The sequence below is a fragment of the Neofelis nebulosa genome, chromosome 2, assembly GCF_028018385.1.
Source record: "Neofelis nebulosa isolate mNeoNeb1 chromosome 2, mNeoNeb1.pri, whole genome shotgun sequence".
Classification (NCBI taxonomy): domain Eukaryota; kingdom Metazoa; phylum Chordata; class Mammalia; order Carnivora; family Felidae; genus Neofelis; species Neofelis nebulosa.
In genome coordinates, this window is record NC_080783.1 from 160,028,943 (window position 1) to 160,042,200 (window position 13,258).

Here is a 13,258-nt window from a genome sequence, read left to right on the forward strand (position 1 = left end):
TACACCATTCTCTTAAAAGCATGATGCCAGGCTAAAAATTCCACCTGTGTGATTCTAACGAGTTAGGATGCCTCTTAGATCAGCAGTCACTAGCACACTGCAAGGATTTCTGGGAGAGGCCACACAGGTAGTCAACCTTCAAAACTATATCCTTTGGTTACAGCTGCTGGGTCACCTCTGCTCTCACTTGCCTCTCCTTGTTTATCCCCTTGGTTGTATCCCCTTCCCCCGGAGTGACTGACAGGTTAGCACTGTAGCATTCTCTTCTAGCGTGCTTCTCATACTCAGAGGTATATTAGAATCATCTGGGAGATGTTACAAGCTTCTGACGTCTGGGTGCCACCCCCATGTGTTTTGGTTTAATTAGTCCTGGGCATTGGTACTTGTAAAAGTTCCCCGGGTGATTCTAATGTGCAGCCAGAGTGGAGAGCCACTGTCTTGCAGGCTGTTAAACTCGTGGCCCTGCTGGGCTTACTCCATCAGTTCCTGTATCCTCAGGCTCTTTGACTTTAAGAACCTATTGATCTCTGGTCTCACTTGCTCTGTCTTTCATATATAAAAGCTGAAAAGGCAGGCTTAGGAGAAGTAGCTGAATTCTTTCCCTGACCGACTTCCAGAAGAAACTGGAAGAAGTCCAACAATATGAGTATTGGGAAAATATATCAAGCTTCTGAAAAGTGCCAACTCCTGTGCCAGAGAAATTCAGTAAGCATAGAAGAGACTTAGGTGAGAATTCTAGCTCTGCCTCCATAAACTCAGGAAAGTGACTTATCCTTTCTAAGCCTCAGTTTCCTCATCTGTAAAATTGGAATACCTACTTCCTAAGGTTTACTTAGATGACAACTCAGTGTCTAAAATAGCATCCAGCATGCAGCATGCACTCAATAGTGATAGGTATATAAATGGAAAGCACAGAGAAATTAAAGCTTTTTCACTGATTATGTTTAAAATTAATAACAATTATAATTTGTTGAGCCAATGTATCCAAATCTTTATCTATGAAACAAATATTTACTATGCATCGACTTTATGCCAACCATACTGCTGGATACTAGGGGTAGAGTTATGAATAAAACAGACATGATTCCTATTTTAGTGAATCTGACAGCTTAGCTAAATGCTTCACCTATTTCTGTAGTTGATTTCAAGCAGTCCAGAGACTGAACTTGCTGGAGGGATAGTACAGCTAACACACTGACATTCAATGCACCCTCACAGCAAATACTCAGGATGTACTACATTGTTAAAAGAAACCTGAACCAAGTAGAGAGACAAAGACTTAGCAGAATTCTGCAACAGTTGTGAAGGGCCAGAAAGGTAGAAGAAATCTTATGAGAATATCAAAAGGAACATCTCAAAAAACCTGATGGGTTTTTCCCACCCCATTTGAGCAGTTTTATTAGCAGTGGTATATTTCTCGGGGTTCTTGAAGGCCAGAGAAGTTGTATTCCCTCCACCCCCAACTCACCCGATTGGGAGCACACCGGTGCCTCCCGTGCTGTGTAGCTGTCTCTGAATTGTAAATTGTGTGACTTACCTACATTCCTGGAACTTGTATTTTTTGCTTGGGTCTACTGGCATCTTTTAATCACTCACTCACTCCTGTGACAATACTGCCTCTCTCAATAACAATCCTAACAGCTGGTGTTATTATCTCTATTTTATGTATAAGACTTAAGAAACGTGCCTAAGATCATTGGGCTGGTAAATAGCAAAGCTGAGAGTGAACCTCAGTCTGTATGACTCCACAACTTATCCTCTTAACCTCTGCCTCAAAGTAGACATACTTCAGGTGACTGTGCTTTGGAAATATCAAAATCTGACCATTCAGAGAATTCATTTTAAAACCACAAGTAAAGAGTAGGAAGACCAAATGGAACTAGAAGACAATGCTGTGACTGAGCCTAATCTAATCTTGGCCTATGGGCCCTTTATGAAATTATATAAGAGACTGGAATCTAATAAAGAATTGTGTCCAGTTTGCCTGGTTATCAATCAACCTGCTGATACTTAATTTTATGACATTCTGTAGATTAAAGGCTTCATGATTCAGATTCCCATCTCTTCATAGCTGTAGCTGCCACTCTTTTGTTAGACCTAGAATATAATAACTACAGCTAAAAAAGCAACATGAGCAATTTGTGTATGGTATAAGATCCTTGATAACTCCAGATAATCCTTCTCCATCTTCAGGGTAAAATTTCTTACTCTGATGATGGAGAGTGTGAGTGAGTGTATAGGCATTTATATGTGTGCCTGAGTATACATGTAGAGCAGCTCATGTGTAAATGCTCAGGAGCTCATGCAGAAGAACAGATATTTTAAGCCATTTTTTTTCAGATTTCCATAGGTTGCAGTATATATGCAGTAGGGTATCCATTCAGCTTACAAGTAAATGCCATTTCTGTTTCCCATCCAGAACAGGGGTTCCTGGCAGCCATGCTTATATTAATGAAATATGACCCCACTGCCACTCTAATCATGTTGCTTATACCAGCAGTGGCCATTTGATCCAAAAACGGCCAATCACATTCTCTCTCTCATGGCAGACTCCATTTATTCTTAATTCATTATGGTTTCTGTATCTACGCCTTTTGTCATGTGACTTTTCAGTTCTTTCTATTAGAGGGTGTGTATATATATTTTCTCTTCCTATTGGACGTTGGACTCAGCTATGTGACTTGCCACTAGAGCTGGCCCATAGAAAGCCATAGGATGCAACTTGAACATAGGCTTTAAATGAGCATGGGAAGCTGGGTCTGTCTTCTTGAGTTCCTAGCCTTTGTCCATGAGAAGAACATGTCTCAGGTAGCTGCTGGTCTGAGGACAGAGAAAGACATGTGGAATAGCACTGGATAAAATCTGTGCTCAGAGTCAAGCCCACCAATAAGCAGTTCACAGGCACATGAGCAAGAAATAAAAGCTTATGATCAAATATTGTTGAATTTTGGTATGCATTTTATAAAGAATTATTATGGTACTACATAACTAATATATCTCTTCTTGAAGCTTTCCAATTAAGCTGAGAGACAAAAAGATCTCCTATTGAGAGGAACAGGGGCATGTAAATGGTAGAGCTTGCTATGGAAGAATGTTGAACTTTTTTTCCCTCTTTTTCTGACTTGCTCCTTTAGTTAAGTTTCTCTCTCTCTCTCTCTCTCTCTCTCTCTCTCTCTCTCTCTCTCTCTCTCTCTCTCTCTAAGGTAAAGTTCATATAAATGCAATTAACCATGTTAAGGTAAACAATTTGGTGACATTTAGTGCATTCACAGTGTTTTACAATGACCTCTATCTAGTTCCAAAATATTTTCATCACCCCAAAACAAAACCCTGTACTCATTAAGCCTTTATTCCTAATTTCCCATCCCCACCCCAGCCTCTGGCAACTACCAATCTGATCTTTTCTTTTTTTTTATAATGGGTTTACATATTACCTATTATGGATTGAGTTGTGTCACCCTCCCACCTAATTTGTATGTTGAAGCACTAACCCCTTATGTGAGGATACTGGAGATGGGGCCTTTAAGGAGGTGATTAAGTTTAAATGAGGTCAGAAGAGTGATGTCCTGATCCTACAGGACTGGTGCCCTTATAAAAAGGTGAAGATTGCAGAACTCTCTTTGCCATGTGAGAGCACAGTGAGAAGAAAGCCATCTGTGAGCAAGGAAGATGAGCATCTGTAATTCCCACTGGAGTCTGACCATGTTGGCACCCTAATCTCAGACCTTCAGTCTCCCCTGGTGAAAAAGTAAATTTCTCTTATTTAAACCATCCAGTCTGTGGTATCTTGTTATGGCAGCCTGAATTGACTCACACACTTATTCTGAATATTCATATAAATAGGATCATATAACATGTGGTCTTTGTGCTCAGTCTCTTTCCAATGAAGGCAAGTTTTCAAGGTTCATCCATGTTGTAGCATGACTGAAGAACATCTTATTGTGTGCGTACCACATTTTGTTTATCTGCTCATCTGTTAATGGATATTTGGGTTGTTTCCACCTTTTGGCTATTGTGAATAGGACTGCTCTAAACATTTGAGTACAAGTATTTGTTGGAGTACTTGTTTTCAATTCTTTAGGGTATATACCTAGGAGTGGAATTGCTGGGTCATAGAGTAATCCTCAGTGTGCTGAACCATTGGTGCTCAGATCCTAAAGCTGTTTCTTGGTTGCCACACAAGGAATTCTTCCTTGGATTCCATAAGATAATCACAAAATACTTTCAATAAATTCCCTTTGTTGCTGTAGCTACACAATTCTTACTTAAGCTAGAGTTAACTGCTGTTACTTGAAACTTAGAATTACTAAACTAACAAATAATAAAACTCCTATTTTTCGGTCCCATAATATTCATATAATATTATAAGAAAAATGGGCTAAATCCTCTTACTTCAAAGTTTGGCATGGGGTGGTAAATCCCCCATTGATACTAACCACATCAGATAACTATCTTCATGAGATTCTGGAATTCATCTGGACTGTGAGATTGTTGCTTAGATTGCTACTCACCTTTGGGACCAGGCAGCATAGGACCTTGCATTTAGAGCATATTCCAACTCAAAACGACTTCGTAAAGCTGCCACATGGCTCCGGCCAGGCCCTCCACGGCTCACCAGGCAGTCAGAAGAAGAGGAAGGTGACAGAGACCCACTGCTGTTACTTGATGCGGGAGACATCAGCTGAGTGAAGAAGGGGTAGTTTCAATCCTTTAATAAAACTAACAGGCTTAGGGCAAAGAATAGAATATAGATTTATTTTAGCTTTCTATTCTAGGATTTCTCATTTTTAATTTCTATTCATCTCAGCTTGCTTCTGGCTTTTCCTATCGGCCTCTGATGGCAACACATGGCTCACTTAATTTACTTTTTTGACCCAGTTCTATGCTGAGAGCTGGCCCTTTAAACTTACACTCATCTTTCAGAAAACATGGTAGGCTCAAATCAGATTCATAAAATAGATATTTAGAAGGTGATTATTTAATGGCTAAAAGATTACATTTTTCACAATGGTGATAAGATTCATGGCAGAGTTCCTTTAAATTGTAGCTTAAAATTATCCCCCTTATATGAAATTATTTCCTTTACATAAAATGAATTTATACACTTTTCCAAGAATACATCCATTTTATAAAATGAAGGATGCTTTAATGTCTGGCAAGCATGAGGACTAAAGAGAGTCTTTGGGAGAGAATTTTTAAAAATAGTTACAAATAGTTAAATGTAGCTAGAAAATAGAAGAGTATTGAGGGAAGAAAATGAGAAGGAGTAGAGAAAAAATAGGAGAGTAGTTTTCTTGAATTTCTGACGACCTTGCTGTTTATGCACTTTACCTAACCCAACTGAGAACATTAGTGCTTTGACATTATAATTTCCTAAGACATGTAGACAGTAGGTTTGGGTTCAAAAATATAATATATGTAAATTCTAGGCTCTTCATAGTAGCCAAGACATTTCTAAGTAAAGCTCTGAGAATCATGTGATATCAGTGTTGAAATGAACCTTCAAACTCTTCAATGATTGAATCTTTTCCGTGCCTCTTTTCCAAGTTAGCTATGCAAGCTGATGGGGAGCTTCCAGTGATGGGGAACTCACTGCCTCCAGATCTGTTCATTTATCTTAGGACAGATCTGACAATTAGAAAGAAAGTTCTTTCTCATTAAAACAAAACAAAACAAAACAAAACAAAACAAAACAAAACAAAAACCTTAATTACCCTTCATTTCTATCTGTTGGCCCATAGAAAACAAGGCCAATCCCTTTGCATGTGATCATTTTTCAGATGTTTAAAAAACAGCTCTTGGACTCATCCTGATTTTCTCTTCTCTGGGACAAACACCCCTGGTTCCTCTAATTGGTTCTTACATACATGATTTCAATCCATTCATCATTCTGATATCTCTCCCCTAAAATTTGTGTTCCAGTTATAATTATCCTTTTAAAAGGACAAAACTGGGTACTATTTTGTTTGGCTATCTCAGAAGAGAGAGGAATAATTCCATCCTTATTCTGTAGCAAGACAGCTACTTCACATTCTAACTTCCACAGAGTTTGTTATCCATTGACATTCATCATGCTCCTAAACCATATCTCCACCATTTGATATTCTTACTGTTGTTTCTTTGATCCTGGTGTGTGATGTTATACTGATTCTTGTTAGACATGTCCCATCATTTTATCTTCTGATATATGGAATTCCACAAACCAAGCCCCTGAAAGCTGATTTGGGTCCATTATTTAGTACAACCCAGTCCAGCAAGTTCTCTTGAATATAGTTATTCATCTTCTCTATGAGGGGAGATTGTGCTAAGAGGCTTGGTCAGTATAAGAAGACAAACTAGTTTAGGAAGTCCTACCATTGTCTCTTGTTTCTGGAATCCACTCTTTCATCTAATTGGATATATTCCCCAGACTTGGATATCTCTTTCATCTAATTGGCTATATCCCCAGCAGTTTTGCCCTGAGAAACTCAAAGTTTCCAAGTGAGAGGACACTTGGAACTCAAGCCTTAAAAGTGTCTTTCAACATTCAAGGCCTCTGGAAGATTCTCTTGTTGGTAGGGGCTGCTCAAGCCCCACCAAATATATATGTTTCAGGACCGAAGAGAAAGGAATGAAAGTTTAATGTCCAAAGACTGAAGCTACTTCCTACATACAAAACTTCCTTTTTAGAAGTTCTGGTAAAGAGTTATGAGACAGAGCCATTCACTCCAGGCTGTAAGTGAAGACCTGGAACCCTTTCCCGATAAACTGGGTTCTAATGACACTAAGTTGAGATTTTTTTTTTTAGGGAAAAAAAGTGGGATGGTTCCACTTTGGAATTTCACTGTGCAATCTCGGGTTGATGCTGTTCCCCCTGTTTTGGCCCTTCCCTTCATATGTATATGTATATATGAGCCTATATGTGTGATATCCACCCCCCTCTCTTGCAGCATTCATTTGCCTTGGGAATATATTATTATTTTTGAATTAGTGCTCATGTTTTAGCGTCCTTACTTATTTTCAAATGCTATCTTCTGACCAGGTGTATAGAAAATTAAGGCAATTAGAGAGAAAATTAAAGCAAACAGCTCCTTGATATTAAGGGAAGAAAATTTCATTAGCCTGATTACCAATATATATCACTTTATGCAACATATGTGTGGTATAAAAGCAATGCATCCCAATTAATTTATGCACTAATTTTAGTGATAATTTTCCCTTTCTTATTGAGCATAAATACACAGTGGCTTAAAATTTAATTTATGTTTCACTGTATATAGGAGCTTTTGTATAGAAAAAAGTTGATTTAAACAATTAACTTCTAACGTATTTGCATGCACTTGCAAGCAAGCAGGGGAGGAGGACAGGGAGAGGGAGAGAGAATCCCAAGCAGGCTCTATTGATCTCACAAACCATGAGATCAGGACGTAAGCTGCATCAAGAGTCAGATGCTTAAGGGACTGAGCCCCCCAGGGGTCACTACTGTATTTTCAAGTTTTTACATGTTAATTTTAAAGCTTGGCATACCTGTGTCCATTTGCCTGACTGATTATTTGTTGGGAAGGCCTAGATTCATGCTGGATTTGTTTTTATCCCTATAGATTCAGTTAGTCCACCCTAGAAACTTAATGAACAGGTTAAAAATATGAATGAAGTTATAGACCTCCATACCTACTATCTTTCTAGAAGCACCATCTTACTTATTCCCCAACACCCTTGGATACTCAAGATTTTTTTTATGGACATATTTCAGAAGCTAAAGTTCTTACCTCAATGTTGCAGAGACACTCTTCTAACTTGGTAACAACTTCAGAAAATTCGGGTCTTCCCTGTAAATAAAGAAAAGACTTTTTTCCCCCAAAGAATAAAAGGGAGGCAACTCTCTTTGGATTTTAAAATTGGGTATTTGCATTTGTAAAGAATGAGATTAACAATAAAGTATATTTTTATTTAAAATACACTTGTATTGAAGTGTTAATTGAATGTTCATTTGCTGTTCAGGGAGGGATGTTGAGTCTCCTTCTGATAAGAGTTTTAAGTCAGAATTTGCAACTACATTCAGATAATGAAATAGTGGAAAAGCTTTAATTAGCTTTGCATGCTTTTAAATGGCAGGTTTTCCTCTTCAAAATGAAAGAATAAAAGTGAATACTAAAAACTGTTAACTATCTCAGTGCCTTATAATATACTGTACAATGTGTCTGTAGGAAAAGAACGACTAAAGCAAATTTTATAATTAGCTTCATTTTTGAAAAATGCCACCTCAGATTCAAAGCTGAGATCAATAGAAACCTCATGACTATATCCTATTTTAGGGTTAAGATAAGCTTTTTATATTAAAAAACCTGCCCTTAAAGACATTGTTCGTTATCAACTTCTGTGTCAGATGAGTCTGCTTAAACAAGCATTTACTGTATTCTGATCATATTCCAAACTTTGTTCTAGTTGCTAGGGATGCAAAAATGATTATGGATCTATGAAAAAAATTCTGGGAATTTTAGAAAGTGTTGTTCTCTTTGGAAGAAATTATATGCCTCCTTTTGTCAGATCCTAAGGACTATATAACCTATCATTTCTCCTTTATGTAACTTTTACTGCCAGGAGGTGGATAGCCCAATTTAACATTCAGGTGCAGTAACTGACTAATTTAGATTCCTAGTAGAACAATTTCTCCCTTAATATCCAGCCCTCCCCTGAGGACACTACTTCCCCTAGAGCCCACTCAAGTGGAAGCTGTTTTATCTTGCATATTCCTGGTACCTTCTGGTTGGTGGGGGAGGTGATGGGGTGAGTAGAGTTCTGGGTATTCCTTACTGTTCCTGCAACTTCCGAATGGTTTCTCCTCTAAAAACCACTGGTTCATCAAGCTCTCCCACCAGTCATTCTCCCCCATTCTTTGAAGGCTTTAGTGTTTGGCTTCCTGCCATGCTAACACTACTTAGTGCTTTTAATATCCATGTAGCTCATCATCACAATAGTCTGACCTCTGGGTTCCTTTGTCTCCTCTTCTGCCTTGATCTTACACCCCACCTTCCTGGTAGGTAGTCACATAGCTCCCTAGATTGACCCTGTTACTAACAAGGTCTGCAACCCTTCAGTGTCTCCAATCTGTCAATTTCCATCAGATCACTATCTTGGCTCTATATCTCCTTTCTTTCTAGCTTACTTCTTCTGAAACCCTGACTCCAACAATCTTTAACTACACAAACCATCTTACCACTTTAAGAAACCAACTTTTTATTGTGAACATTTTCAAATATACCCTAAAGTATGAGAGAACAATTCAATAAACCTTCATGTATCTATCACTCAGCCTTAAAAAAACATGTTTTTGCTAATATTTTCTATGTACATACATATGTCCATATCTACCTACCTATTTTTCATCTAATCTCCCCTATTTTTTGTTCATCTTACCACCTTTTCACTGTCATTTACTCACCTTGTTTCTTCCTGTGCTTAGCTTAGATTTCACTGGCAATCATAATCACTCTCTTCCATACTACCTCAACTCCCTTGCCTTATCATGCCTTTTATACAGTATTGGGAAAAATCCCAATCTTGACTGAATCCATCCTGACTGGACTTACTTCAAAATCATGTCCCTCTAGGGGAGCCTGGGTGGCTCAGTTGGTTAAGTGTCCCACTTCAGCTCAGGTCATAATCTCATGGTTTGTGAGTTCAAGCCCCACGTCAGGTTCTCTGCTGTCACTGCAGAGCCTGCTTCGAATCCCATCACCCCCCACTTCTCTCTCTGCCCCTCGCCCACACATGTGTGCTCTCTCTCTCTCTCTCTCTCTCTCTCTCTCTTTTTCTTTCTCAACAATAAAAAAAAAATCATTTCCCTCTAACCTCAAGTGCACCCTCAGTACTCCCTTGGGAGATTACACATTTTTAGTTCACTCGCTCTTTCACACTCCAGACTGGTCTTGTACCTTCTCCTCTTTCCTCAAATGTCTAATTCCCACTACTACACTGACCACTCACCAATGCCTAAATTCACATAATTTGCCTTCAGTCCCACTTTCATGGATGAATTTTGCCTGATTCTCTCTGAGGCCAATTCTTATCCCTGCCTATCTTCAAGCGTATTGCTCTAACAATAATTTTCTCTTCTACTTTTCTTGCATCACCAATGTTTCTTTTATTTAATCCCAACATACTATTAATTCTTCCATCTTAAAAACAAATAAGCAACAAAATAAAACTCTTGACTCCACTTCTTCCTCAAGCTAGTACTCCATTTTCTCTATTCGCCAAAATTGCTCAAAAGAATTGCCTAAATTCACAGTCTTTTACTTCCTTCCATGAGACCTCCACCCAAATCACGTTTTCTCCTGTAACACTTTGCTAACCCTGCTCTTGTTTAGGATACAAAGACCTGTCTCCACATTGCTAAATTCAAAGGTTAAGTTTCAAAGCTCAGCCTATTTGGCACTGCATTAAATACAGATAATAATTCATTTATGCCTGAAACATTCTTTAATAGGATTTAAGGTCACTACTTCTCACTATTTTTCTCTTCTCTCACTTGCTCTTTCTCAGTCTCCTCTGTTAATTTTGCTTTTCTTCTTTATCTTTAAATTCTGGATTGCACCAGGACTCAGGCTTTGGGTCTCTTCTCATCTATCTTTAGAGTTAATTTGTTGAGGGCTTAATTCTGTCTCATGGTTTTAAAAAACAACTCCCAAATATCTATATCTAGCCCAGTACACTCCCTAGGCTAAATTCACATATGCAATTTCTTATATTTATAGTCTTCCCTGCTTCAGTAAATGGCAACACCATCCTTTCACTTACAGAGGCCAAAAACCATAGACTAATCTCTAATTTCTTTCTTTGTCATACTCTTGCTCCTAATCTACCAGGAAATCACATTCATTCTGCTTTCAAAGGGTATCCAGAAACTGAATGGTCAGATAGCATTTATAGCAGATGGACCCTCCCCCAGACAGCTGTAAACTCTGGACTAAATATAAAAGACAGCTACCTGAAGGCAGAAGAGAGGGAACAAAAGCTGGTAGATTCTGGAGGGGAGTCAATTAGAAAAAAGGAAAGGCATGTAGTAAGTCTTCCGCTTTAAAAATTTTTTTACAACACCTACCCTAAGGGCAGACCTCATCTACGTCTTAGGGAACAATTAAAATTCTTATGAAAGCCTGCAGGCTTGGTTGCTTAAAAAAACAGAAGATAAAATTCAGGGCAATCAAAGTTTTTTAGCTATGGTTTTATAACAAGTTATCACAAATTTAGTGGTTTAAAACGATACCCATTTATTATCTTACAGTTTCCATGGGTTAGGAGTTGAGTGCAAAATAACTGGGTCCTTTGCTCAGGGTCTCACCAGACTAAAATCAAGGTGTCAGCTAGCACTGTGATTCTCATCTGAGGCTCAAGACCTCTTCTAAGATCACTGGTTATTGAAGAAATAATTTCAGGGGCTCCTGGGTGGCTCAGTTGGTTGGGCGTCTGACTTCAGTTCAGGTCATGATCTCATGGTTCACAAGTACGAGCCCCGTGTCAGACTCTGTGCTGACAGCTCAGAGCCTGGAGCCTGCTTTGGATTCTGTGTCTCCCTCTCTCTATGCCCCTCCCCTGCTCATGCTTTTCTCTCTCTGTCTCAATAAATACATGTTAATTTTTTTTTTTTTTTTTTTAAGAATTCATTTCCTTGTGGTTGTATGACTCAGGTCGCGTTTTCTTGCCAATAGTAATTCAGGGATGACTCAGATTCTGGAGAATGCACAGTTTCTTGCCACATGGTCCCTATTAAGTCGTTCACAACATGGCCATTTGTTTTCTTCCTGGCCAGCAAGGACATGTTTCTCTTCTTCCTCTGTGACAACTGGAGAAACAGTCTCTGCTCTTAAAGGGCTCATCTGATTAGATCAGGCCTACCTAGGATGCTTTTCCTTTTGCCATATGAAGAAACATAATTATAGGAGTAATATTTCATCATATTCATGAGTTCTGCCCATATTTAAGGGGAGGGGATTATCCTTGGCACGTATACCAGGGGGCAGGGATCTTGGTGGCCATCCTAGAATCCTGCTAGAAAATGAGGGGAGATTCTGGAAGAAAAGAGTCTGAGAAAGGGAGCCCCAGGATCTGCATATAAACTCTGTTTAAATCTCTGGCTGACCTCTGGACCACATATGCATGGGGTTGACTAAGCAGCTCAGGTAGGCTTAAAAAAATGAACTGACATTAGGTCTTTTGCCTAATGTAGGACATTGTTACTATTTCCTCAGACTAGAATTACCTAACTGTTATTCTCTGCCTGTAGAAATCCTCTGCCCTCTTCAAGGCCCAACTCACAAGATACATCCTTTGTTAAGTGTTCAAGTGATTCCAAACATTAATTTTGCAACTTTGTTTAGATTTACTTCATTCTTCCTTGTGTTATAACTAGATATTTATGTGTTTATGTCACTAACTAGAAAGTGCTTTGAGAATAAGCAATGCCTTGTTTATTCCTGATTACCTCACATGTTCCATTGCACAGGATAGCTTGTCTGAGCTCAAATTTGTTACATTAAATTTCATCATAATAAAAAATTATCCATAATCTACCTCTATTTTTCATCTAAACCATCATCATCTTTCTTGTAGTCGTATAGTTGCCTTATAACTACTTTTGCTGCTTCTGTTCTTTGCCTATCAAAAGTATTCCCAACATGATAGCCAACCTACAGCTAACATAATACTCAATGGTGAAAAACTCAATGCTTTTCCTCTCAGATCAGGGATAAGACAAGAATGCCACTCTTGCCACTTTTATTCAACCTAGTATTTATTGGGAGTCCTAGCTAGAGTAATTAGGCAAGAAAAAGAAATAAAAGGCATCCAAATTGGAAAGGAAGAAGTAAAACTGTCACTATTTGTAGATGGCATGATATTACATGTAGATGGTGTGACAGAAAACCCTTGAAACTCCACCAAAAAACTGTTAGAACTAATAAGAAAACCCAGTGAAGTTGCAAGATACAAAACCAAACGTACAAAAATCTGTAACGTTTCTATACACTAGTGATGGACTGTCAGAAAGCGAAATTAAGAAAACAAAACCATTTTTACTTACGTTGAAAAGAATAAGACCCTTAGGAATAAATTTGACTAAGCAGGTGAAAGATCTGTACACTGAAAACTATAAGATGTTGATGAAAGAGATTGAAAAATACACAAATAAATGGAAAGATATTCTGTGCTCATGGATTGGACAAATTCATATTGTTAACATGTCCATACTACCTAAAGCAATCTATGGATTCAGTGCAGT

At 38.4% G+C, this 13,258-nt stretch overlaps 1 protein-coding gene across 3 annotated transcripts in view; it reads right to left on the bottom strand.

Annotated features, from left to right (window-relative positions):
* Nucleotides 1-13,258, bottom strand: part of TNNI3K (TNNI3 interacting kinase) — a 290,431-nt gene that overhangs the window by 48,830 nt on the left and 228,343 nt on the right. For 2 of the 3 annotated variants that reach the window (XM_058716965.1, XM_058716963.1), the window contains 2 exons: nucleotides 7,749-7,808; nucleotides 4,512-4,681 (listed from right to left, as the gene is read on the bottom strand). In XM_058716965.1, the coding sequence (XP_058572948.1) occupies nucleotides 4,512-4,681; nucleotides 7,749-7,808 (230 nt within the window). The remainder of the gene's footprint in view (nucleotides 1-4,511; nucleotides 4,682-7,748; nucleotides 7,809-13,258) is intronic. The other variant, XM_058716964.1, reaches the window with a different exon arrangement.